General features: G+C 37.6%; 3 protein-coding genes across 11 annotated transcripts in view; all 3 read left to right on the top strand.

The window, feature by feature from the left end:
- LOC105869192 (complement decay-accelerating factor) overlaps positions 1 to 26582 on the top strand; it is a 55648-nt gene that overhangs the window by 11475 nt on the left and 17591 nt on the right. The window contains exons 7-13 of one of the 7 annotated variants that reach the window (XM_075996882.1): positions 5061 to 5204; positions 6582 to 6662; positions 10008 to 10028; positions 16022 to 16086; positions 18538 to 18642; positions 19058 to 19162; positions 20034 to 20202. In XM_075996882.1, the coding sequence (XP_075852997.1) occupies positions 5061 to 5204; positions 6582 to 6662; positions 10008 to 10028; positions 16022 to 16086; positions 18538 to 18582 (356 nt within the window). In that variant the 3' untranslated portion in view covers positions 18583 to 18642; positions 19058 to 19162; positions 20034 to 20202. Of the gene's footprint in view, positions 1 to 466; positions 1907 to 5060; positions 5205 to 6581; positions 6663 to 10007; positions 10029 to 16021; positions 16087 to 18537; positions 18643 to 19057; positions 19163 to 20033; positions 20203 to 26582 lie in introns of those variants that run through there. The other 6 variants (XM_075996886.1, XM_075996883.1, XM_075996885.1 and 3 more) reach the window with 6 other exon arrangements.
- LOC142863841 (uncharacterized) lies at positions 5210 to 6577 on the top strand (the record flags this gene model as incomplete). The annotated part of the gene is made up of 1 exon (XM_075996909.1): positions 5210 to 6577. A coding segment is annotated over one exon (1368 nt), but the record flags the coding sequence as incomplete, so codon positions are not given.
- LOC105869204 (complement decay-accelerating factor-like) overlaps positions 24430 to 26582 on the top strand; it is a 37044-nt gene continuing 34891 nt past the window's right edge. For 2 of the 3 annotated variants that reach the window (XM_075996891.1, XM_075996890.1), the window contains exon 1: positions 24437 to 24743. In XM_075996891.1, coding sequence (XP_075853006.1) covers positions 24626 to 24743 — 118 coding nt within the window. In that variant the 5' untranslated portion in view covers positions 24437 to 24625. Of the gene's footprint in view, positions 24744 to 26582 lie in introns of all 3 variants that reach the window. The other variant, XM_075996892.1, reaches the window with a different exon arrangement.

Here is a 26582-nt window from a genome sequence, read left to right as displayed (position 1 = left end):
ATGAAATTCTATTAGCATGAATTTTTAAAAATTATTGCTTATTAAAAATAGCTTACTATAAATGTTCATACACATGGTGATATATTAAAACCATGTAAGTGAATATAAAATGGGAAGAGAAAATCTCTTCTCTATCCCCAGTCCTACTCTGAAAAATGACCATTTTTTACAAATACTTGTATTTTATTCTAGATTATAAATAAACATACATTTAATTCTTTTATAATATCAATTGTATGGATGTAATATTTATTTAAATGGCCTCCTTTTGGAATTTAGGTGTTTTGTTCTAGTTTGATTTTTATAAATTATTACAAATGATGTTACAATAAATATTGTACATCTGTTTTTGCACAAGTGTCAAAGTACTCTTATACAATTAATTCCTTGTAGTGTAATTACTGTAGCAAAGGTAAATGCATTTTCTTTTTTCTTTTTTCTTTTTTCTTTTTTTTTTTTGAAACAGGGTCTCACTCTGTTTCCCGGCCGAGAGTGGAGTGGCGTCATCATAGCTCACTGCCACCTAAAACTCCTGGGCTCAAGCGATTCTCCTGCCTCAGCCTCCTGAGCAGCTGGGACTTCAGGCATGCGCTACCACGCCCAGCTAATCTTTATATTTTTTGTAGAAACAGGGTCTTGCTGTGTTGCTCAGCATGGTCTGTAATTTCCGGCCTCAAGCGATCGTCTCGCCTTGGCCTCCGAAAGTGTTAGAATTATAAATGTGAACAACCACCTGGGCTCATAGTTACTAGCAACATTGTTTTCAAATAGACTTTACCAGTTTACTCTCACTAATATTACATCATTATGCTATTTGTATGTACCTTTGATGATAATGATTATTATGGTATGGAGATTTGACAATGTAAGTGGTGAACATTTTATTGTTTGCACTCATTTCATTATGATAAAGTTTTGTGTTGTATGTATTTTTAATTAGGCAATTTATTTGATCCACTTTCTATTTATTTTCCGTAGTCATTAAATTGACAGTTATTTAGATCTTAAAACTATACAGTAGTGCCCAAGTAGGTCACAGCAGGTAATACTTCTATTAAAACAGCTACAAAATCTGAATATACTTTTAAAAAATCGTACTGTTAAAGCCATAAGATACAGCTGTGGAAACAATGAGGTCTGAATGAAGTAAAATTCCTGGCAGTAGGAAATGAAGGCAAAGCAATCTGAGCTGAGTCAGTTGTATTTTTCCCTGGGGACATACGCTGATTCTGAACCTGGGCTGAGGGTCCATCTTGACCCAGACAAAAGACCATTTCCAGGAAAGACAGAAACCAGCAAAGTTTTTAATGGTTTCGAAAGGCTAAATTAATACACTGGAATTGAGGTCCTCACATGCAAAGCCAATTTTTCCACTGGCCATTAGCTGATTTCTAGGGCTGCATGTGAGCCTGGGAAGCTGGCTCCAGTGATTCTACCATGCCCAGTAAGATCTCAGAACCTGGTAGTATTTGGACAAGTGCCCATGAGAGGAACAGGCCTTTAGCAAGCACACGTCCACACTCCTCCGTAGGATACCTGTGCTCATTATGAAGCTGTGTGGGGAAGGAGGCTAGATGGCTGGGCTGGGGGAACTCTGAAGCACAGACCTGGATCTCCTGCAGTCTTTCAGGGCTGAGGCAACAAAGATCCATTAGACTTTCCAGCCAAAGCCCAGAAGGGCCACTCCCAGGGAACAGAGACAAGAGCAGAGGAAGCCTGAATCTTACTAAATCTTACTAATCTTACTAAAATTGCAACCCAGCTCAATCCCTGACAGGTTGAAGAGATGATCATCTCACTACAGTCTGCCTATCAGGAAAGCATATCTTATGGTACCATCTGGATATTTGTATACAATGTCTGGCATATAATAAAAAACTATTAGATATGGAAAGAAGCAAGAAAATATCACCGAATCAAGAGAAAACCAAATCTAATAAAGATGATCCATATAATTGAGTCAGCAAAAAAGAATTTTAAAATAAGTAATTAAAATGTTTAAGAGAATAAAAGAAAATTTAGGCAACTTCAGCGGAGAACAGGAATCTATAGAAATAGAGTAAAATGACCAATGTATCATTGGAAAATATCTGAAATTAAGAACATAATAGGTAGCTTTTCACAGTGACTTGGACACAGTGGAAGCAGTATATGAACTGGTAGACAGGTTAATTAAAAATGTCCAAACTGAAACAGCAATAGATAAAAAGATGTAAAATATAGAAAAGAGTGTGGGACATTAAAGACATGTTAAGCTGCTATAACATGTCAGAAAGAGAGGAGAAAGAAATTGAGAGATGACAAGAAAGAGGGGGAGGACAAGGAAGAGAAAAGAAATAGAAACAGAAGAAATATTCAAAAAGATAACAAGTGACAGTTTTCCCAACTTGGTGAAATATATCAGCCAACAAATTCAAGAAGCTCTGTGACTCTAAGCAGAATAGAAACAAACCACTTCAATGTGCCCCATAGGAAACCTTTGGTAACTCAAACAATGATAAGACTACTCAGAGACTAAAAATAAAAAACAAAAAAAGCCATCATAGGAGCAACAGTAAAAGTGATCACTTTATCTACAAAATATGGTGCAAGCCGAAAGACAAGAAGAAATCTTTAAAATACTGTAAGATAATAACTGCTTATCCAGAATTCTATGCCCAATGTATATATTCTTCTAAACTGAATGCAAAATAAAGATATATTCAGACAAAAACTGAGGGAACTCAGCACCAGCAGGCCAGACCTGTACAGAGCAAAAAACTAAAGGAAATTCTTCAAGTACAGTATAAATAGTGCCAGGTAGAACAAAAATGCAAGAGAAAATGAAGAACAGTGGCAAGGGTATGTGAACACTGAGTTTACAGAACAATGAATATGATGTCTTTTGGGTTTGAATTGTATTTAGAATACAAATGCACCATAGTAATAAAACAAAAGGCAGAAAGAGGTAAACTCAGTGTAGAAGTTATAAGATTTTAGCAGTATTAAAAAAGCGGTAAAAGTGAAAATTTTCATAACTGACTTATAGCCTGGTACATATTGTAATCTCTAGGGTTGCCACAAAGAATGATAAAAGAATACATAAATCACAAGCTAATAAATCACAATGAATGTTTAATCTAAAAAAGAACAAGAGAGGATGAGAAACAGAAAGGAACATAAAATACATGGGTGGGGTAGAAAACTAATTATGTGTTTGCTATAAAACCACACTGTATCAGTAATTGTATGAAGTGTAATTTGATTAAGACTGTCACACTAGATTTAAAAAGAAAGCATATTTACTATTTACAAGACACACAGTTTGATTATAAGAATACAGAATGGTTGGAAGTAAAGAATGGAGAAGTACTTTATGCATACATTACCCCCCAAAATAAACGTGTGCAGTTATCTTAATCTAAGTGTATATTTTGACCTGAAACAGTTTATAATGATAATGAGGCCACCCAAACAGGAAGATAACACAAGCTAAAATCTGTATACACTTGATAAAATAGTTTCAATCTATATGTAGCAAAAATGAACAGAAAGAAAAATGGACAAATCCACATTCATAGTTGAAGAATTCATAGGTTTCTCAATAGCTAATAGAACAAGCAACTAACTTTACTAAGAATATAGAAGGTTTGTGCAACAATCAAATGAATGACATATAAGAGCATTGAACCTCATAATGACAGATGGCGGGTTTCAAGTACACATGAGACATTTACCAAATTTGACTATTGAGGTCTAAATTGCAGTGCATTGCAGGAAGTTGAAGTTATTTAAAGCATGCCTTCTAACTGCAGTGGGATTAAACTAGACAACAATAAGAAAAATATAAATAAAAATTAATTTCTGGGGAATTTATACTCTATGGTAGTATAAAATTCTCTGGATCAAAATGAGAACTACCTTAGTAGAACAAAGAATATATGAGGGCCTTAGAATGAAAAGTCCATTTAAAAACTTTACTTACTCTAATAATATCTTATCACATTTTGAGTGCCCGCTAAGTGCTGTGTTACCTGGTAGGTACTTTACTGGAGTTATTCTTTATAGCATCCTGTGAGACAGGTAAGGAAGCAGAAAACAACATGCACCATCGGTGTGTGTATATAAACGAGGGCATGATGTGTGTGATGGGACTGGCAGCAGGAGTACTGGATGGTACAACCTGTGGCTTCAGGGACAGACACTGTGTGAAAAACTTACTAAATTATTTCCTTAAACTTTACAGTAATGCTGTGCAATCTGCTCTGTTTTTATCCTCATTTTACAGATGAGAAAACTAAAGTTTAGAGGGATTACAAAACTTGCTCAAGGTCTCTAGGATATGGTGAAACTAGGGTTCAGCTCTACTTAATAGCTGCCATAACAGACTTTGTGTAAGTGACCCAGAGACACACTGGCTCTGAAGACTAGATCAATGCTGACGTTAGATTTGTTATTCTAAGAATACGTTCTTAATGGAAGTTTGACATTAATAGTTATCTAACCTGAAATATAAAGAGGACCTACACTAATATATGTAAAGTTGGTAACTAGCGCAGGAGAAATGGGGTGATTTCTATTCAGACTGATATGTTACTTTAAGAAGGAGTACAACACAGTAAGTTCTCAACCTCACTAACATATCCTGAAAGCAGTGGGAAAAGTAACTATGCTGTGATTCTCTCTGTTGGTCCAATGATTGCATTCTGTTTTTCTGTGGTCTTGGCATGAGCAAACGCAGGCAATTTGGGAGAGAAAATACAGAGAGATATGTTACAGAATAAGATCACTCTGACTTTAACGTTGGTTTCCTTTGTTCTCAAGAAAACAGCTTAAGGGCCTCAATACTACTTTGACATAACTCTGCTTTAGTCACCAATAGGTGTAACTTATATCAAATGAAAAGAAATGCAGCCTTTTAGCTCTTTGGGAAATATGTTGTAAGACTTGACTTCTTAAAAGTCATATGTAGGTGTTAATGGAGAGGGAAAGACAATAGCCATAGAACAAGCAATGGCTAAAAAATCTTAAGTTGGACAGCAATATTTAGCTGATTTTCTCTCAACATTTTTTCTCCACAGGAAAGTCTCCACCTGCCACGTTCCGGCCATCAGTTCCTAAACCTACCACTACAAATCTTCCAGGTACACCAACTTCTCACAAACCCACCACAGTTCCAGGTACAAAAATCACACCAACTTCTCGGAACCACTCAAAAGCTCCAGGTACAGAAGCCCCATTAATTATTCAAAATCGCACCACAGTAAACATTCCAGCTACAGGAGTCTCACTGACTATTCAGAAACCCACCACAGTACATGTTCCAGCTCCAGGAGCCTCACCAACTCCTCAGAAACCCTCTACAGTACATGTTCCAGCTACAGGAGTCTCACCAACTCCTCAGAAACTAACCAGAGTAAATGTCCCAGCTCCAGGAGTTACACCGTCTCCTCAGAAACCCTCCACAGTACATGTTCCAGCTACAAGAGCCTCACCAACTCCTCAGAAACCCTCCACAGTAAATGTTCCAGCTAGAGGAGTTTCACCAACTCCTCAGAAACCCTCCACAGTACATGTTCCAGCTACAGGAGTCTCACCAACTCCTCAGAAACCCTCCACAGTAAATGTTCCAGCTAGAGGAGTTTCACCAACTCCTCAGAAACCCTCCACAGTACATGTTCCAGCTACAGGAGTCTCACCAACTCCTCAGAAACCCTCCACAGTAAATGTTCCAGCTCCAGGAGTTTCACCAACTCCTCAAAAACCCACCATAGTACATGTTCCAGCTACAGGAGCCTCACCAACTCCTCAGAAACCCTCCACAGTAAATGTTCCAGCTCCAGGAGCTTCACCAACTCCTCAGAAACCCTCCACAGTAAATGTTCCAGCTACAGGAGCCTCACCAACTCCTCAGAAACCCTCCACAGTACATGTTCCAGCTACAGGAGCTTCACCAACTCCTCAGAAACCCACCATAGTACATGTTCCAGCTAGAGGAGCCTCACCAACTCCTCAGAAACTCTCCACCGTACATGTTCCAGCTACAGGAGCCTCTCCAACTCCTCAGAAACCCTCCATGGTACATGTTCCAGCTACAGGAGTCTCACCAACTCCTCAGAAACCCTCCACAGTAAATGTTCCAGCTAGAGGAGTTTCACCAACTCCTCAGAAACCCTCCACAGTACATGTTCCAGCTACAGGAGTCTCACCAACTCCTCAGAAACCCTCCACAGTACATGTTCCAGCTAGAGGAGCCTCACCAACTCCTCAGAAACCCTCCACAGTACATGTTCCAGCTACAGGAGCCTCACAAACTACTCAGAAACCCACCACAGCAAATAATTCAGCCACAAACACCCCAGCAACAGCCCAGACATCTCTCACATCAAATACCCTATCTACAAAGGCTCTAGCAGCAGCTCAGAATCCAATCACAGCTAATGCTTCTGCTACACTGGCCACACCAACAGCCCAAAGATTCACCACAGCAAAGGGTTCACTTGCACAGAGTCTTCCAGCAGCACAGGAGTCCTCTACTGTACATGTCCCAGTGACTAAGGGCCTCCAGATTATACAAAGATTCACTTCTGTTCATATTACAGCAACCCAGGGTGAACTTCTTCCCAGGACAACCATGTTTTCTCCTGCAACAAGTATATCTAAAGGAGGACAGATCCCTTCAGGTCAGTTGACGGTGTTCAGGTTTCTTGAGTATGGATCTCATTTGCTCTGGTGGAAATATGAATTTAACCAAGTTTGTAAAATTAAATAGTCTCTATTTCTGGTAGCCAGGGTTTTTGATACTAATGCTTTTGACTTTCTATAGAGGCAGACTTAGATTGTGCTAGGGAAAATCCTTAAAAAGAAAATAGTTACAATAATATAGAAAAATATTGTGGCCCTATTGAAAAACAATGTTAAATTAAGGGTGATAAAAATATTGTTTTCCATGCTAGTGTAGGGAGTCATTGAATTTGTCAAGACCTCTTTGAAGATCCAAGTATGTACCATCCTTGAGGCTGAGTCCTGGGTCTGGTTCCTTGACAGAGACCCATCCCTCAAAGCATTAAGGGATGTCTGCAGATTCTCTGAAGCTGCTAATTCGGTAAAGCATCTCAACAGTGTCTTCTAAGTAATTGAAAGTACAGCAATTCTTTCACATAGTTTATGTTATTACAGGGCTCTGCAGATGACAATTTTGTGAAAGTAAAATATGCTTTAGGCTTCAGAATACCTGCCGAAAGAATGCAAGAGACCTGTCTTAGTAATCGATGCTGCTTCAGGCCACCAGTAGGACTTCTTGCCTGACAACTTGCCTAATATATAGCCATTTTTAGAGACATTCTTGCTTTAATGGAGACTATTTGTTATTTTATCTTTCTTAGAAAATAATCAACAGGATGGATCTAAGGCATAATTTTTAAAAAATTGTTTTATCTTTTAAATTGAAGTCAACGCAGAAGTAGAAAACTGCATAACAAATAAGTGTGTAGTTCAGTAACTTTTCTAAAGCAACTGTTTGTGTTAAGTCCCACAGATGTCAAGAAATATGACAAAACCACCCCTCAGATTTGCCCCCTTATTCTCCAGATCCTCTGTCAGGCCTGAGCTCCATCCTCTGACTTTGCAAGCTAGAGACTGGGGCTCTCTGCTACCCACACCATGTGGCTTAGGGAGGGCCCTTCCCTGCATGTGTGCATCTCTGAACCCTGCCTGTCCACCCCATTTAGTTCCCCTCTTTAAAAGGGGAACTGCCATTCCTGCTTTGGGGCACTTTGCAGAGGTGTCAAATAATAGGTTTTTAACTATATTTTTATACTTTAGAACCATATATTTTAAGGATTTCGTATAAGTTTTATCTTGAAGCCTATTTTGCTATCACATATTTTTAAGAATTCAAACATTATAGATGTTGTTAAAGTTCCCTTGTACATTTCCCTACCCCCAACTTTTTACCATTAAGACAATTACTGCCCTGAGGCTGGTGAGCTCTCTTATCTGTTTTCATGCTTATACTGCATGTATGTATCCATAAGTAGTTCATAATATTGTTTTGTGATTTACATAAACAGTATGTCATATGCTTCATTATCTAAGTTTTAGCACTCAACATTGGCTTTCTGGTTCATATTGATTCATTTAGATTGAGTTCACTCATTTTAACCTTTATATGGAGTTTTTGACTTCTTAAAATTTTATGACATCTTTGGCTCTAAAATTTTCAGATTATATATACCCAAATTTTAATAAGGGAAGGCAAAGAAAAATAAATTTCCCTTTATATAAATTTGTTGAAGTGTTGAAATATTTCTTTTTGTAAAAAGTACAAGGTAATTTAACAAATTTAAAGCTAATGAGTCAATTTGTATGATAAAAATATAATAAATATAATTATATAATAAAATAATACAAATATATAATAACTATAATAAGCATATGACATTTTCCTCCTATGTAAAATTAATTGATTCTCTCAGGACTCAATATAATCAAGCATATTTAGCACTTATTGAAAGATCATAGTAGTTACCACTTATTGGCTATGTACTATAGTGTCATATACCCTGTACCATCTATTTGTTGACACTAGTCCCTACAAAATCAGTATATTTAGTTTCATTTTGTAGATGCAGAATTAGAGGCTCAGAGAGTAACTTACACAGCTCACATCTAGTGCATAGGTAATGGGGAAGTTTAACCACTTCAGTACGAGCATTGACTATAGTCAGTAGCCACAGATGAATGGGCACAGCCGAGAGTCGACTTTAGCCGGCAGCTGTAATAAGACTTTTCTAATTTTTCGTTTATCAAAACAAAATTGTGAACATTTAAAAATAACGTAATGAAAACATATGTGTATATGTTACCTATTCTGGTTTACATTACAAGTAAAGCTGCCTGTAAAGTAAAACAAGCTTTCAGTGCTTTGAAGCTTTCCTCATCACACAAGAGCAAAGTGGATTCTTGTCAATGCACAGCACAGACTATTGTGCGGACTATGAGTGCCGGCTGTGGGCAAGGTTTCTCAGCCGGTGAGCGCCGTACTGAAGTGATTAAAGATGTTTTGGTTGACTCTACATCCTGTGCTTTTTCTGCTGTGTAATATTGCTTGTTCTAAATAGTACTGTGAGTAAATTTTTTCCCTCACCTGAGAGCAGATTATTTATTATGAATGTACTTATTTCAAAGTAAAGTTTATTTTATCGTGCCTCATCCATAATCATTGAAAGATATAAATAATAACGTGATATGATAATTTTGAGTTTTGAAAGAGTCTACTGAAAGGGACTTGAGTTTCTTATAGTTTCTTGGTAGTAGGATTGAATCAGCAGTTATTTACTATTCAAGCTTCTCAAACTTCTTTCTTGCCCTCAAGTGATACAACCAAATTTAGATGGTGTTTTGTTTTGGCATTAAGAAACTCTTTATCATAATTTATGTTTATAGTGTTGATTCTGTTGAACAGATAGAGACACTGCTGTTTTTTATTTAAGGTAATGTGTAGTTATTTTCATAAATTTATTTACAATTCTTTGATTTATGGAAATTTGAATTGCTTTGGAGATTTCAAGTGTAGCTTATTTTTTTTTAATTTTTTTTTTTTTTTTTTTTTGAGACAGAGTCTCGCTTTGTTGCCCGGGCTAGAGTGAGTGCCGTGGCGTCAGCCTAGCTCACAGCAACCTCAAACTCCTGGGCTCGAGTGATCCTTCTGCCTCAGCCTCCCGGGTAGCTGGGACTACAGGCATGTGCCACCATGCCCGGCTAATTTTTTATATATATATATCAGTTGGCCAATTAATTTCTTTCTATTTATAGTAGAGACGGGGTCTCGCTCAGGCTGGTTTTGAACTCCTGACCTTGAGCAATCCGCCCGCCTCGGCCTCCCAAGAGCTAGGATTACAGGCGTGAGCCACAGCGCCCGGCCCAAGTGTAGCTTATTGATGTTATTTAAATTGCTAAGCAAATCAATGACTTTTCAAAATTTTTATTTTTGTAATTGTTTTTCTTCTCCCCTTCTTTTTCTGTAGATTCTTCCACATTTACAGCTGGTAAGTTTGGCTCTCAGGCAGTGACTGTTATCATTGTGGAATGAACAATCTGTATTTCTGGAAGAGAATATTATCTTCTTTTTCTTAATTTGCCCTGCCATTTATTTATTTATTTTTAAACTTACTATTATGGAAAACTTTAAACATCATACAGGTAAGAAAAACAGTACAGTGAATCCCTGTGTACTCACCCTAATTCAACAATTGTCAACTCAATGGATGCCCACTTCTTCCAGCTCCCACTGGGTTATTGTGAAGACTATATCACACATCATACCATTTCCAGTAATGCTGGCCTCATAGAATGAGCTTGGGAGAATTCCCTTCTCTTAAATATTTAAAACTGGTGTGAATTATTTTTGAAAGTTTAGTCGAATTCAGCAGTAAAGCCATCTAGTCTGGTCTTTATTGGGGGACTTTTTATTGCTGATTCAATATCATTATGCATAAATGATTAGGTTTTCTGTTTCTTCTGATTTCAGTCTTTGGAGATTCTGTGCATACAGGAATTTATCCATTTCCTCTAGGTTTTCCAGGTTCTAAGTATAAAACTATTCATAATAATCTCTGATGATCTTTTGTATTCTATTGTATCAGTTGTAATGTCTTTTTTATTTCTGATTTTATTTGAGCTTTTACTTTTTTCTTGGTTTGTCTAGCAAGTAGTTTATTGATTTTGTTTATATTTTAATAAAACCAACATTTTTTTTCTTGCTTCTTTTTTTTTTCTCTCCATTTTATTTAATTCTGCTCTGATCTTTATTATTTTTTTCCTTAATTTTAGGTTGGTTTGTTCCTTCTTTTCTAGTTCCTTGAGGTGCATTGTTAGAATATGTCTTTTGAGTTTTTCTCCTTTTTTCTTTCAGGAATTTATTGCTGTAAGTTTTCCTCTTAGAACTGCTTTTGCTGCATTCTTTACATTTTGATATATTGTGTTTTCATTTTCATTTGTTTTAAGAAATTTATTCATTTTCTCCTTGATTTCTTCCTTGACCTAACAGTCATTCAGGAGTATATTATTTAATTTCCATGTATTTGTGCAGTTTCCAAAGTTCCTCTTTTTATTGACTTCTAGCTTTATTCCATTATGGTCTAAGAAGATATTTGACATGATTTCAGTTTTTAAACATTTGTTAAGATTTGTGTTCAGGATAACATATGTTTTTATCCTGAAGAATAAACATACATTTTGTCCTGAAGAATGTTCCATGTGGTGATAAGAAGAATGTGTATTCTGTAACTGTTAGCTGGAATGTTCTGTAAATGTCTGTGGGGCCTATTTGGTTTAATGTTCAGTTTAAATCCAATGTTTCTTTGTTAATTTTCTGTGTAAATGATCTGCCTAGTGCTGACAGTGTGGTGTTGAGGTCTCCAACTGTTATTGTATTAGAGTTTATCTCTTTCATTAGATTTGATAATATTTGCTTTATATATTTGGGTTCTCCGGTATTAGGTACATTTATGTTTGGAATTGTTACATCCTCTTGCTGAATTGATCCCTTTATCATTATATAATAACATTGTTTGTTGCTTTTTGCTGTTTTTGACTTAAAGTCTATTATATCTGATATAAAGATAGCTATTCCTACTGTCTTTTGGTTTCTGTTTGCTTGAATAATGTTTTCCATCTCTTAACTTTCAATCAATATGTGTCCTATGTAGAGTTTCTTGCGGGCAGCATATAGTTGGGTTGTTTTGTTCTTTTATCCATTCAGCCAGTCTATTTCTTTTAAGTGGAAAGTTTAATCTGTTTATATTCAAGTTTAATCTGTTTATATTATTGATATGTGAAGGCTTATTCCTGTCATTTTAGTAATTGATTTCTGGTTGTTTTGTTTCTTTCTTTCATTGTTTATACTTCTGTTTTGGTTGTTTTCTGTTATGGTAACATTTGAGTCTTTTCCTTGTTTCTTTGTTTGCTCTACCAGTGGTTTTAATACTTCCATGTTTTCATGATTGTAGGCATCTTTCTTTTTTTTTCCAGATGTAGGACTTCCTTAAGCATTTCTTGTAGGCCTGGGGTAATGGTGATGAGTTCACTCAGCTTTTGCTTGTCTGGCAAAGACTTTATTTCTCCTATATTTGTGAAGAATAACTTTTCTGAGTATAGTATCCTTGAATGGCAGTGTCTTTCTTTCAGCACTTTGAATGTATCATCCCATTCTCTCCTGGCCTGTAAAGTTTCTGGTGAGAATTCACTGTTTGTTATGGGGGTTCCTTCAAAATGACTGGATGCTTTTATCTTGCCGTTTGTAGAATTCTCTGTCTTTGACTTTTGACATTTTGACTCATGTACCATGGAGAAGACTTTTGTAAATTGTATCTATTTGGGATATGCAACCTCCTATATCTGGATTTCTAAGTCTTTTACTAGACTTGGGAAATTTTTATATATTATTTTGTTAAATAGGTTTTCTAACCCTTTCATTTCCTCTTTACCTTCTGGGACTCTGAAAATTTATATATTTGGTTGCTTTTTGGTGTTCCATATGTCACTTAGGTTTTGCTCATTCTTTTTTATTCTTTTCTCTTTATTCTTATTTTACTGGGTTATTTCAAAAACCCATCTTCAAGTTCTAAAAGTATTTCTTTTGCTTCATCTAATCTATTGCTGAAGTTTTTGAATGTATTTCGTATTTCATTCAATGAATTCTTTAGCTCCAGAATTTCTGATTGAGTGATTGTTTTTTGATGATGTCTTTAGTAAATTCATCATTCATACCCTTAATTGTTCTTCTGATTTCCTTGTATTTTTCAGTATTGTGTTGTATCCCACTGAGCTTATTTAATATCAATATTTGGGATTCTTTTTCCAGGAATTTTTAAATTTTGTTTTGATAGGGATCACTGGAGAATTTTTATGTTTCCTTGGTGTGTCATTTCCTTGCTTTTCTGTTTCCTATGTCCTTAAGTTGTTATCGGCACAGTTGGTGTAACAGTCACTTATTCCAGTCTTTTCCATTTGTCTTCTTAAGGGAGGACTTTTTCCTGAAGATACATGTATGGTGTTGGTTGGATATGGCATTTTGGCTTTGATTCTGGGCTCATGCAGTAGCATATTCTCTGTATGATCTTTGGCTGTAAATAGTGTCAGTGGTGTCTGTGATTTTCTTGGTGGCTTATGGTGCGGTTGTTAGTGGAGTCTGTGGTGAAGTTTTGCTGGAATCTGTGATGCCAGGTGGGCCAGTCTTCAAGCCTCAGTGGTGGCAGCAGTGAGCTGAGTGTGCCTGTTGTTGCATCCCAGGGCAGTGCATGCTGGGACTGGTGTTGGCAGGCCTATTCTTGTGCCTCCAAGTGGCTTGCTTGGGTACCAGTAATGGCAGCAGTGGTTGGGTTGGGCAGCTTTTTAGGCCACTGGGCAGCAGGCATGGCATGGGCAATGGCAGTAGCAGAGGTGGGACAACCTAGGACTCTAGGACTCATATGTTCCACATTGGCTGTGATGGGCTGAGCAGGCCTGTCCCTAAGTACAAAGGTATTACATATGGATGGGTGCCAGCTGTGATGATAGTGGTGGATTTAGTTGGCCAAACCTAGGTGCCAGTAGTCGTAGACTGGGCTGGGTGATCCCTAAGCCCCTGGACAGTATGCTCGGGTGCAAGGGGGATAGGGCTAGGCTGGCCCTAGGCTGGGTGGTGCATGGAAGCAGTGGCTGTGGTAGGAAGGACCAGGATGGTCCCCAGGCCACCAGCAGAATACTCAAGTGAGGACAGCAGTCACTATGCTGCAGTCCTGCTACAGGGGAGGGCAGGGTTGGTTTCAGTAGGAATAGCTACAGGAGGGCATTTGGTGTGCTCATGCCTTGGTGCCACAGCAGCCAGTTGTGGCCGTGGGCAGTAGGATTTGTCCTTGGGTATATGAAAATGCCCACCTGTCCCTCTGCTGGGGCATTAGGGGTTGCTGCCAATGGCTTCTGCTTCAGGCTGGTAGTAGCAGCCCCAGGACAGGACACAGTCTGGCAGGGGCTGGGCTTTCCAAAAGGCACTGTGCTATAATGCTTAGGGCTTCTTGGGGCTTGTGGGACGCAGTGTAAGCTCCCTCTCTGGAGTAACAGCGTCATGCAGTCTCTAGGCCACTGCCTGTGTCAGTATTTTTGGCATGGCCAGTGCTGTGCCGAACCGACCTTTACTCCGACAAGTACTGTATCACTGAGCCGTGTGCTGTGAATTTTAAAACTATTTAAAGCTACTGGCTCTGTGTCAGTGTTACTCAATTTCTTTTTCATTCTTGTCCTTTCTTCACCTAGGACCCTTTTAGATATTTTTCTTAATCCTCCCCCACCACACATATACTGTAATTTGTTTATGTACCACATATATATCTGTACTTTATATATTCTACAAAGTGAAATGTTTTTTCACCTTCACTTATCACACCCACTGAGAATATGGGCTTTATGGTGTTTTTTTGCTATTGCTTCTGTTGCTTTTGAGACGGTACCATGTAGAAGACAGAGTTTGTCCTTTGGAGTTAAACCAGTTAGACTTCCGTTTGAATTCTGTTTTTTTCTTTTTTTTTTATTTAGTAATTATTCAAGCCAACTAATTAATCTCTGAGTCCCATTATTCTCATTTATGAGATGGACATTGAGATTCCTAGTTAAAGTTTTTGAAGCTTAATGTGATAGTGAATATGAAAACTCCTAGCACAGTGGTAAAAGTTGAATAAATATTAGCTGAAAGGAGTTATGACATGTAGTCACTATTATTTTCCTAAGGTGGATGGCTGACAATTTTATCATTTCCTATGGCCACACCAAAGAATAAGAATGCTCTTTTATTTGGGTAACATTTTCATGTTTGTTCTGTGGCAAATACTATAACACTGAGATTTTTGTATGTATTATTTTATTTACTTCTAACAACAATCCCATAATGTAGCATTTATACCCCACTTTCAGCTAAAAACACAGGGTTTTATAAGATTAGTAACTTGCCCGAGGTCACTGAGATAGTAAGCAGTAAACAGAGGCAGAGGACTAGTTTCTCTAGTACCAGCTACTTTAAAGCATAGAAAGATTGTCATCTTAGTGACAGGCCAAGAGATTGCCCAACTCAAATTAGACAGTTTATATACTCGTTAGGAACATTAGCTTCAGTTGCTTTTCTAAGTGTCACTGATAATTTCCTTTGTAGTACAGATCAAAGGGGTAGAGTGCAGGGTCATTTCCGGGGGTAGGAGATGTTGGGAAGCAAAGGGAGAATGAGGATGGCAAGAGAGGACAGCAAATGGGTTGTTATAACATGAAAGTAAACTGCGAAACTGATTTGATGCTGACCAATGTATTTGACCAATTATTTGCTGCTGTTTGGCTCAAAATAGGGTTTTGAAGCTTCAAAGTAAATATAGCTTTCATGAATGAAATTTCATCTCTTAATACAATAGACTAAACACTGAGAAGCATATTCTATAGGCAAAGTAAATATATTTTGCCTTCTAAATCTCAGATGATAATAAGACAGGCATCTTTTCTATGATGGGGAAATGCCTACATATCTGTTATCTGTGCTATGAACTAAGTAAGTGGCCTTCCCATTGACCACATATGTAATTTCCGTCTTTCTGAGACTTAGTTTATTCATCTACAAAATGAGAGTGAACTTTATGATACCTTTTGCTCTAAAATGATATAATTCCATCATCATATTTGAATGATCAATGATCAGAACATTGAAAATTGAGCACGGTTGCGTCAAAACACTTTAGAATCCTCTCAAACCTGTCAAAAAAATTTGTATTTGAGCATTGCCACCCTTTCCTTTAAATACTTCATTTCTTTTTCTTTCAAAGAAAACTAGACAAATAACATGCAGTGTTATGGTAAAACTTGTGACATAAGGAAGCCATATACAAAATGCAATTCATGTCTCCTACTTTTTATATAATTTTAGAACCAATATGTATATCATGTGAAACTATGACGTACTAATGTAATGAAATATGTAATTGTTCATATTTCTATTAATCATGTTATTATATTTTTCCCCCTGAAGGAATTGTTGCTGGTGTTGTAATAATTGGTTCCATAGTTGTAGGCGTGGGACTATGGAAATTCAGGGTGAGCAGATATCCTGATGATTTTAAAAAATGTACTCTTAGCTTCTTTCCAGTAAAATTTTATGCTAATATCAGTATATAACTCTGTTAGCTCTATTGCATTTTTTGATATGCTGACTCTTCATTGCTTATATCTTTAATTATTATCCTGGATGAGTAGACTTGATATCTTTTTGCCTCCTCCATATTTTCAAGAACACTAACCACATTTGAAAGGAAAATGACTTGAAAGCCAAAGTCTCAGTTTGTGATCCACTAACCAACTCACCCTTTTTTCTACTCATTATAATCTATCATAGTATCTGTGTGTTATACAGCAGCAAAGGAAGCTAGGAAAAGTCAGCCTTGAACATGTTGTGAAATTGCCTATGATTGGGCCTTGTGCTGAGTTATATTTATAAATAGATGCCAGTGAAGCCCCAAACAGCCCAGTGGTTAGGAAGGCAGGCTCTGGTGTCTGACTGCTCAGTTTGAATTCTGGATCTACCATCAAGGAGCTGTGTGACTGTGAGCAGTTTAACCTCTTCGTGCCTCAGTTTTCTCATTTGTAAAATAAGGAAAATATAGTTACCTACCTCATGGGATTGTAGTAAGGCTCAAATGAGTTGCCACTTCTGAGGTGCTTAGAACATTAATTGGCACATAGTAAGCACCCAGATGTTAAAACAGCAACACACACACAAAATCAGTATTATTTGAAATATATCATCTGTACTGAGTCTACCTATGTTAAGTATAAATGTCATGACTGGCTCTGATGTATCCTGTTAACAAACAAAGATTTAAATTGGGGCTCTTGTGCTTTGTCGATATAATTACTCAGCAAAGTAATTGTGGAGTTCATCCAAACTTCAGTGATTTCCAGGCTGCCCATGAGAGTTCATTGTTTTATTAATTAACAAAACTATCTTTTAATGCTGTTATTAAATTGCCTGTTTTATTTCTTTGGATAATGTGAGCTATTTACCTTTTTAACTCCTATCACTCCTTCCTTTCTCCTTAAATTCCAATATTACTTAAACCTATTATAAGCTACAGTATGTAAATATTTTTTATTCACTAAATGGGTCAGTCTTTTGGTAAAATATTTGACCATTAGGTCCAGGGGGAGGAGTGGCAGTTAATCGTTTTTCAGGTATTTGTTTAATACCAATAAAATACTCAGATGTGGCCAGGCACGGTGGCTCACGCCTATAATCTTAGCACTCTGGGAGGCCGAGGTAGGTGGATCGCTCAAGGTCAGCAGTTCAAAACCAGCCTGAGCAAGAGCGAGACCCAGTCTCTACTAAGAATAGAAAAAGAAATTAATTGGGCAACTAAAAATATATAGAAAAACTTAGCTGGGCATGGTGGCGCATGCTTGTAGTCCCAGCTACTCGGGAGGCTGAAGCAAAAGGATTACTTGAGCTCAGGAGTTTGAGGTTGCTGTGAGCTAGGCTGACGCCACAGCACTCTAGCCTGGGCAACAGAGTAAGACTCTGTCTTAAAAAAAAAAAAAGAAAGAAATATATATATATATATATATATATATTCATATTCAGATATTACAATAGCAAATGTAGTAAGATATTTTTTTCTCTAGATTTTTGTAAGAAACCTTTTAGGAATGTGGTTTAGAGCCCACAAAAACTAACAAGAGTTCTAAGTCACATAAAGTGAGTGAAATTGGTACAGAAGCCTCAGCAAAACTACTCCAAAAAAATTAAACCACCAATCTTATGTACATTTTTTCATTTGCTCCAGATCTCCCTTTTAAATAGTTATTATCAATTATCAAATTATAAATTACCAATATATAGAGTATTATTGGTTTACCAAGGCTAGTGCTTTCGGATTTTGTGGGTCAGGAAGGGGTGGAATGAGATTTGCCAGGTCTTCTCTGGCTTCCATCAGTTTCTTCATGTACTTTGGGAAAGTGATTGGTAATGATACTTTTAATAGGACAAAAAGTGCTAGAATTTAGAAAGCAGGAGAATACTGTATCCCCCCCTTTGTCTGTAGGGCTTACATTTCAAGAACTCTTGTGGATGCCTGAAAGCACAGATAGAACCTGACCCTATATATCAGGGGTCCACAAACTTCTTAAACAGGGGGCCAGTTCATTGTCCCTCAGACTATTGGAGGGCCAGACTATAGTTTAAAAAAAAACTATGAACAAATTCCTATGCAAACTACACATATCTTATTTTGAAGTAAAAAAACAAATAGGCAAAAACACCCACATGTGGCCGGTGGGCCATAGTTTGAGGACGCCTGCTATATATAATGTGTTTTTTTTCCTATCATACATACCAGTGATATAAAGTTTAACATATAAATTAGGCACTGTAAGGAATTAATGGCAACTAATAATGAAATAGAACAACTATAACAATATACTGTAATAAAGGTTATGTGAATGTGGTCTGTCTCTCTCAAAATATCTTATTGTACTGTGCTCACCTATTTTCAGGCTCATCGTCGCCGCCGTTTTCGGGCTCATTGTCGCCGCCAGTAACTGAAACCAAGGATGAGGGGGCTACTGTATTTCTTTTGCATTTTATTTGGGAATTATGTGGTAAACCTACTTGTTCAATTTCTGAATCAGAGGGAAATTCTTGGAAACCTCTAAGAATTTACCTTTTAAGTGTACATATAAAAAACACTCCACTTCCCTTACTTCAGAAGTATAAGGTGTGGAGGGTATGAGTTAACTTTATATAAGCCTGGTTAGCCTTTTGATCTCATACTCATTTAATCAAATATTTCACCTTATATAGAATAAAGGATATAGTTAATGAGTATGAAAGTGAGAATGTAACTTCATCTAGCAATTCTTTGTGTTTGTCTAGCAAAGGATTAATTTATTTCTTTTACAAGCATTGGATTTCTATGATAAATTTTAGTTTAGGGATGGGAGTGTAAACAACTGCTTAATTCTGCTGTTTTAAATTAAAATTATGTAATTCAGTTATTTTTTCCTTCTCTACTAGTCAGCTTTTATAAAATACATAGGAACAACGAAACAATGTTATGTTTTATACTTAAGTGTGACTGCTGGTACCTCAGAAATAAGATCTTCTGGTAAATTATAAAAGGTATATGTGATTTAATAAAAACGTATTTCTGTATGTTGTAAAATATCTACTAATACAGTTGTCTTGGGCTTTCTCCATGACTTATAAAGGTTAACAGAGGCTTAAATTTCTACTATTGCCAGAACTATTTCATGTTAACAGTATGGTTATCTCATCCTGTGCTTTGCACTCAGTTTATTATAATGTTATAATGGCACAAATATTGTGGGGGGCAAAGGATTATACAGTAGAATTTAGAAAGAACGCCTTCATTATGACAATTTGAGTCATGAGATGCTTGGCCTATCTTGTATATGGTTCTCCTTTTGCTTGTTGGCTTTTAGAGTTTTCAGCATTTAAGAAATATGACAATATGTATTAAGATATCTTTTTTGTAGGTCATGTTTATAGATCTTAAAAGACATCTCTTTTATGTCTTTATACAAAATTATTACACAAAAATAACTTGATGTGAATGTATCTTTAAAACTTTCTAAGACTCTTAATGACTCTTTCCTCTATTCTACATGTAGTATTCAGGGGGCTTTTGTTGACTTTTTAATTTTTATTTATTTAAATATTTTTTAACATATCCCTGAAATAGGAATTCATTGACTTTTAATCTGAATGTATATGTTAATTGATTCTAGGTTGGCCACTATTAATGTCAAGAAACTAAAACTCAACTGTCACATTTTAGCTGTTGCTATAGCTACTAAACTAAACCTGTAGGAAGTTGTTATTCTCTATAACTTATTAATTTTTCATTTGTTTTGCACCCTACATTAACCGATTCTTTTTGATAATTTATCACATAGTAACTAAAAATCAGTGTTTCTCTCTAGTTAATAAAATCATTTTGATTTAACTTTTTATTTTTTTTATTTTTCAGGGCACACATATTTAACTTTGACCATTTTGCTCATGATGCTAGTAATCACTGGCCAGCTGACCTAGCCAAAGAAGAGTTAAGAAGAAAGTGCACACATGTACACAGATTATTCCTCATTACTTAGACCTATCTGCAGGAATGGATACAATAAATTCTATAGTGCTCTTCATTTTGAACGTTATCATTGTCTTTAACATGTGTTAGGAAACTCAACAAAGCAAGGAGAAAGGAGTTCACCCTGGAATCACACACTTAACATAATTAATGCCTCTTGAAAATAGAACAACTCACAGAATTGAGAATGATTACTTTCCTAAAAGTATAGCAAGGTGTAGAGATTTGTTCATACTTAGAATGGGAACATGAAGAAAAGAAAATAAGTGATTTTTTTTCAGTAGATATGTAATATTCTTACTTAAAAAAGAAATTTTAAAATGTAAAACATTACTTGGATATCAAAAACAAACAAAAAACTGAATCTGGTCTCTTCTAAGCAAAGTTGCCGAAGAACGATGAATCACGCTATAGAATAATCCCTGGCCTGTAAAGCATTTTCTTCCTTATTCCATTAAAATGATCCTGAATGGGTTGGCAAAATATTTTGCAGGAAAAACTTGCTAATCAACAAAGAGTGTTGGTGGTGGCAAGGGAAGAGCATAGAATGAAAGACTAATTCTTCTTTTGTTGTATAAACACAGCCCATTATTTGTAAGATGAATATGCTACAATCTTTTCTTTTTTCAAAATGAGTTCAGTGTAAGGTATCTTATTTGACTTAATCTCTTTTAAAAAAGTATCAGGGATGGTACAATATTAACATAAGAAAACCTTCTATATTTCTGAAGTGAGATGTTCACAGCCAAATTGTACATTTTATTCCTTTGTAACATTAAAATTAATTTATGTATATTTATTTCAGTAAGTAAACCTATTGGTTTTACATATAAAACAAGAAAACTTTTATGTAAAGAAAAATTTATTTTCCCAAGTAGAAATAAATAATTTATCAAAGTTTTTGGTCTCATGTAGTATTTGAAATTTATTTTCTTAAATATGAATATTTGGTTTCTAAATAAGATATTCCCTTCCTGCCTCCCATAAGTAGTTCAGAATGCTGCCCCTTGGTTATCCTAGTGGGAATCATTTTCAGTTATTTTTAAATTATATTCACTTTCTCAAACATGTCATATCCTCTCCTATTAGAACGCTGATGTTATTGATTTACCTAAAGGCAATCACATTAATTTCTAGGTTCTTCATATATTCTTCTCATATTGCCAATTACATTTTAAGTATTAGCTTGGACTAGAATACAGGCAGTCCCCAGGTTACAGATGACCCGAGTTACAGTGTTCCATACTTATGAACCAGTTCCCAAGGCTGCCATGAGGATAATTTAGATATTAGGTTATGAAGTATGAAATGTCTGATTTCCTCAAGTACTAAGTTTGACAGTTGATATCACTGACATTTCACTTTGACACTTCCTGTTTTGTTTTATTGTAAAGGTACCTCTTGGAAATGCATGTTTTGCCTTGTGATTTCATCTGTCAAATTTATTTTTAAAGCAATTTTTTTGGAGCGATGCATAAGTCAAAAATGTATGCTATTTTCAAATATGATTTCCCTCATGGATCCAGTGCAGCACAGACAGCTCAAAATACCAACGAAGTGTTGGAGAAGAGTGTGGATAATGAACGCACAGTACTCGGATGGTTTGAGAAGTTCCATTCTGGTGACTTTAATCTTGAAAATGAGCCATGTGAGCGACTTGAGACCAAGGTGGACAACATGTGCTGAAAGCTGTAGTGGAAGGGAATCCACCTCAGTCTGTGCATCAATCAGCAGCAAGGTCTGACGTTACTAATCCAACAATATTGGACCATTTGAAACAAATCATCAAGGTAAAGAAGTTGGACAGATGGGTACTGGATGAATAAAAGGAGCATCAGAAGAGAAATCGTCTCGAAACTTACCATTAAGATGGCAAAACTGTGTCGACAGTTTAGGCACATACTTTGATTAATTGTACTGCTGCTTGTTTGAGATACAGTAAACTACACTTTAGATTTGTAATCGGACATTTCATATTTATGACTTAATAAATTAATAATTCAGGACCTCTTTTCCTCCGTGTATGTCAATGAAGCCGCATGGCATCGGCGTTTCATTGGCAAAGCATCTTTAATCAGTTTAGTTGAGTATTGATATTTACATGAATTCAAATAGTAGTATAAATAATAATTTATCAAAGATCTATATCTCATTTAATTTAGCCTTTTTTTATTTAAAAAAATACTATAATATATTAAAATCACATACGAAATAATATATAAGCATATACTAAAATCAAGACCAGCTATATAATTTACAAAACCCAATTCAATATGGAAATGCAAGAATTTCAAGATACGGACAGTAGAGTATTAAACCAAGGTCACTTCTCAGCATGCAAGCCTGTCTAGGTTTCTATCTAGCTTGCATGCCCAGGAAGGGAATCCTGACTAACCTGGCATGTTTGTAGTAGTATTCTGTGAAACGTCGGAGAGAGGACAGCTTTTCCTTTTTCATATTCTGAACTCACAAACCAATTTAATTTATGAAATGATTTCCTTATTTCAAATATGGGAGCAAAAGATGTTTAATATCAAATATGAGGACCATACTTGATGGTTTAAAAATCTCCCGCCTCCCTTCCAAATATAAACTCTAAAATGTTTGAATACTGTTAGGTCTCAGTGAAAGCCTATAGGAATCCCTTTCCTGGAATCCTTGTAGGATTGGTTCCAGCACTAGACAACGCAGGGTGTGGTTGAGTATGATGAGCATGAGTCAGAGAAAACCCTATTTTGGGATACTGTGGTTTTTCCTCTTTAGGAAAGTCACACTAGCCAGGAAGAGCTACCAAGAAGCATTCAGGAAAGAATAACATGATAGGATATAACAAACACTCCAACAGCTGGTCCGTAGTCCAAGGCACAACTGCAATTGAGGGATTTTACCTAACCAGGTAAGCCATTTAAGGGGAAAGGAATCTAGCCTAGGACTCTGTTAACCAGACGTACGTAAATTATTATTATTATTATTTTTTTTTTTGAGACAGAGTCTCGCTTTGTTGTCCAGGCTAGAGTGAGTGCCATGGCGTCAGCCTAGCTCACAGCAACCTCAAACTCCTGGGCTCGAGCGATCCTTCTGCCTCAGCCTCCCGAGTAGCTGGGACTACAGGCATGAGCCACCATGCCCGGCTAATTTTTTATATATATATCAGTTGGCCAATTAATTTCTTTCTATTTATAGTAGAGACGGGGTCTCGCTCTTACTCAGGCTGGTTTTGAACTCCTGACCTTGAGCAATCCGCCCGCCTCGGCCTCCCAAGAGCTAGGATTACAGGCGTGAGCCACCGCGCCCAGCCTAATTATTAAAGGGAAACCTGTTCTCGAGCTATTCTCCAGGAAGATGAGCAACCCATCTTGCCATCAGTATCCTTTAGTATCTTTGACAAGGGCAGTGCTGGGCTGAACGGACCTTTACTCTGACCAGTACTATATAGATCTGTGGTTCTCAAACCTAGCTGCACAGTGGAGCACTGTAAATACTCCTGATTCCCAGAGATTCTGATTTAATTTGGGATGCAGCTTGGATATCTGGATTTTTAAAAAGATCCCCATGTGATGTTAATGTGTGGCCAGCCTTGCAAACCGCAGGCTGTTCTCAGGGTCTTCTAACAAACCTTCCTCTTAAAATCCACCACAGCCTTTAACTTTCTGGGGCTAGTTTGTTTTTGTTGTCATCTTCTCCCTCCTGTCACACTTAAACACTCCCGGGGTGGTGAATTTCTCTCGGCAGTCAGACTAGAACAATCCTAAGGTGGGATTCAAGAGGTGTCCCCGCTAAATAGGGGAACCCAGGTGAAGAGCGTGATTCCCGCCCAAACATGGTAGGAACAATGATCCCTCCCCGCCAGGCAGCTGGACCAGTTTTCTTAGGTCGTTTCACACTTGCTGTTCTTAGGTTATGGAGTGTCTTAGGAGACATGCACTCAGTTGTTTTTTCCCCAACCCTGACCTTGACATTTGACAGACCTCCCAGTTCAAGGCACATGGTCACCATGTCTCAGCTCCTGAATTTCACTGCTAAGCTTGGCTGCATTTAATGGCATTCAGGTCCCCTAAAAACAATTCAGAGTCCAGGGGGCACAGCCTCTGCTATTTGAAGCAGTACAGTCTCCCACGTCGCTTCCGTTTTTTTCTTTTTTTTTTCCTTAGCAAGCAGATATCTATAATACATACCCGGTCGGCAGTGGAAATAAACACGCACTGCGTCTGGTACCTCAGTACTGTCGCACCTCCCCGGAACCGATCTTCCCGAGTCTGGGTTTCCCGGGGGCGGGTGAGGCGGGAGCCCCGCCCAGCACCTTTGACCTCAACAAACCCCTGCTGTGCTGCTGTTTGCCACACCCTGTCGGGAACACAGAGCCCCCGCCCGCCCAAGCGGCTAATTTAACTGCACTGGGAGCTACTCCCGGGTCGCCCTGGCTTCTCTAGCTGCCAACCGGGCGAAGTCCCGGCGCCGGGTCCCGGTGCCCGCCCGCCATGCGTCCTGCGGGCCGGAGCGCCTCGGTATTGCTCCGTGTCCTTGGCGGTCTGCACCTGCTGCTGCTGCTGTGGCCACCAGCCACCAGGGGGCAGATAATAGACGGCATGTCCTTCGGTTGGTTGAGCCCTTAGGCTGTGTGTGGCGGGGGGCGGGTAGGTGGAGGGGAATAGGTCGGTGTCTGTGACCACGCAGAGGGCCTGGGGACCTGGGAGGTGAGGAAAGTGGACGTGGGTCGTTGTTCCCCTAATCCTCTACCTTTAAGGCTCAGGGCTCCGACTTCCTTGGGGCCGGAAGAGGAGCTCCACCGCCAGCCAGCTTTTGGGAGACCTTGCCGTGCTGGACCCCAGCTGGCATGTCTTCAGGGGTGGGCGCGGAGGGCTAAGGAAGCCTGGGCTGAGTTTGCCTAGCAGCCAGACCTGGGAAAGGCAAAAGGGAGGGCTCCCAGAGAGTGAATTCCCCCCAACAAGCTTGTCTAAAAGGGTGGGAGGACGAATAGCTGACCGCTCCCGCCTCTCAGCACAGAGTCCTGTCAGGTGCCACACATGGCGCTACCCACTTTCCTGTCATTTCCTTCAGGTACAGTGTAACAAGGGGGTCTCTGTCTTAGGTGTGCCTAGCAAAGGCATGTACGTGGACACTGGATAAATTCTAAGCCACTTTTGTTTTAATAACGAAGAGGTGGGATTTATTTACTCTGGGCTTATTTTAGTCTTCTCTTATTTGACAAGACACGAAGCCTAGCATGTTCTCTATGTTTGTCAGTTGAGCATTGGGTGGAAATAGTATATGTTTATCAAAAGCCTTTGCTGCTTCCTTTATTCTAAGTCTTGGGGAAACAATATTGCTATGCATGCATTTCAAAAAGGTATTTCCTTCAGTTCCCCTTTTTCCTTCCTAGGTCATTGCATCCCTCCCTCTGAAGTACCTAATCCCCACCCAGACCTGAGAGGTCTTTCACATTTCCCTGTGAATAGCACAGTAACATACAGATGTTATGAAGGCTTTGTAAAAGTTCCTGGCCAGACAGACTGAGTGATCTGTCTTGAGAATGATCAATGGTCACAGATTTCAGAATTCTGTAATCATAAATTCATTTCTTTTTAGAAAATTGATGGGATTAGAATGTATCTTAACTTTTTTTTTATTGCTTTGGAGTGATTGGTAATTGATAGTTTTCTAGCATTATTAAACCCCACGGGATACTATATAGGCCCCTGACAGTCCAACTACTGGAAGGCATTAGTTTCCTGAGAAGGTCCTACTTCTTTATTAAGAGTTTTTCTCCCTAACAGTTTATCCGCTGAACAGGCTAACAGAGAATATAAACAAAAAGTGCTGTTTAGAGAGTAATTATTCATGAACATATTTGGCAATTATCTTGAGACATAACATAGGGATCTGTTTTCTTAAATTCTATTTTGTAAAGTAGGACTTACCAAATTCAACTCTATTGTGGCATTTTTAAAAGCTCTTAATATTTACTTCAGAATCTATTAGAATGATTGCACATATTTCCAAGGTACCTTTGCTATTTTGACACATACATACAATGTGTATGTGTCAAATCATGGTGATCAGGATATCCGTCACCTAAAACATTTATCATCACTTTGTGTTGAGAACATCCCACATCTTCTGATTGCTGTGAAATACCTATATTAATTTTAAAAAACCAAGAGGCCCAGTGAAGAATTGTTTTAGAGTCAACATAGTAATGGTGTTGAATACTAAGATAGCCAATAGAAATGAAAGCAATGAATATTTCTTGCTTTGAGTAAATATGCATTGCGTCATCCACATCTCATGGGCCCCTTTTTTCAGTTGAATATACGTTAGCATTATCTTGGAGGAAAAAAAATCTATTATATACATAGTTCTATATTGGCTTTTAGATATACAAGTAAAGATAAAGATATACAAGTAAAGATACAGTTAAAAAAAAAAGAGATAAGA

This window comes from Microcebus murinus, chromosome 23, assembly GCF_040939455.1.
Source record: "Microcebus murinus isolate Inina chromosome 23, M.murinus_Inina_mat1.0, whole genome shotgun sequence".
NCBI lineage: Eukaryota > Metazoa > Chordata > Mammalia > Primates > Cheirogaleidae > Microcebus > Microcebus murinus.
This window is presented reverse-complemented; position numbering and strand designations above follow the sequence as displayed.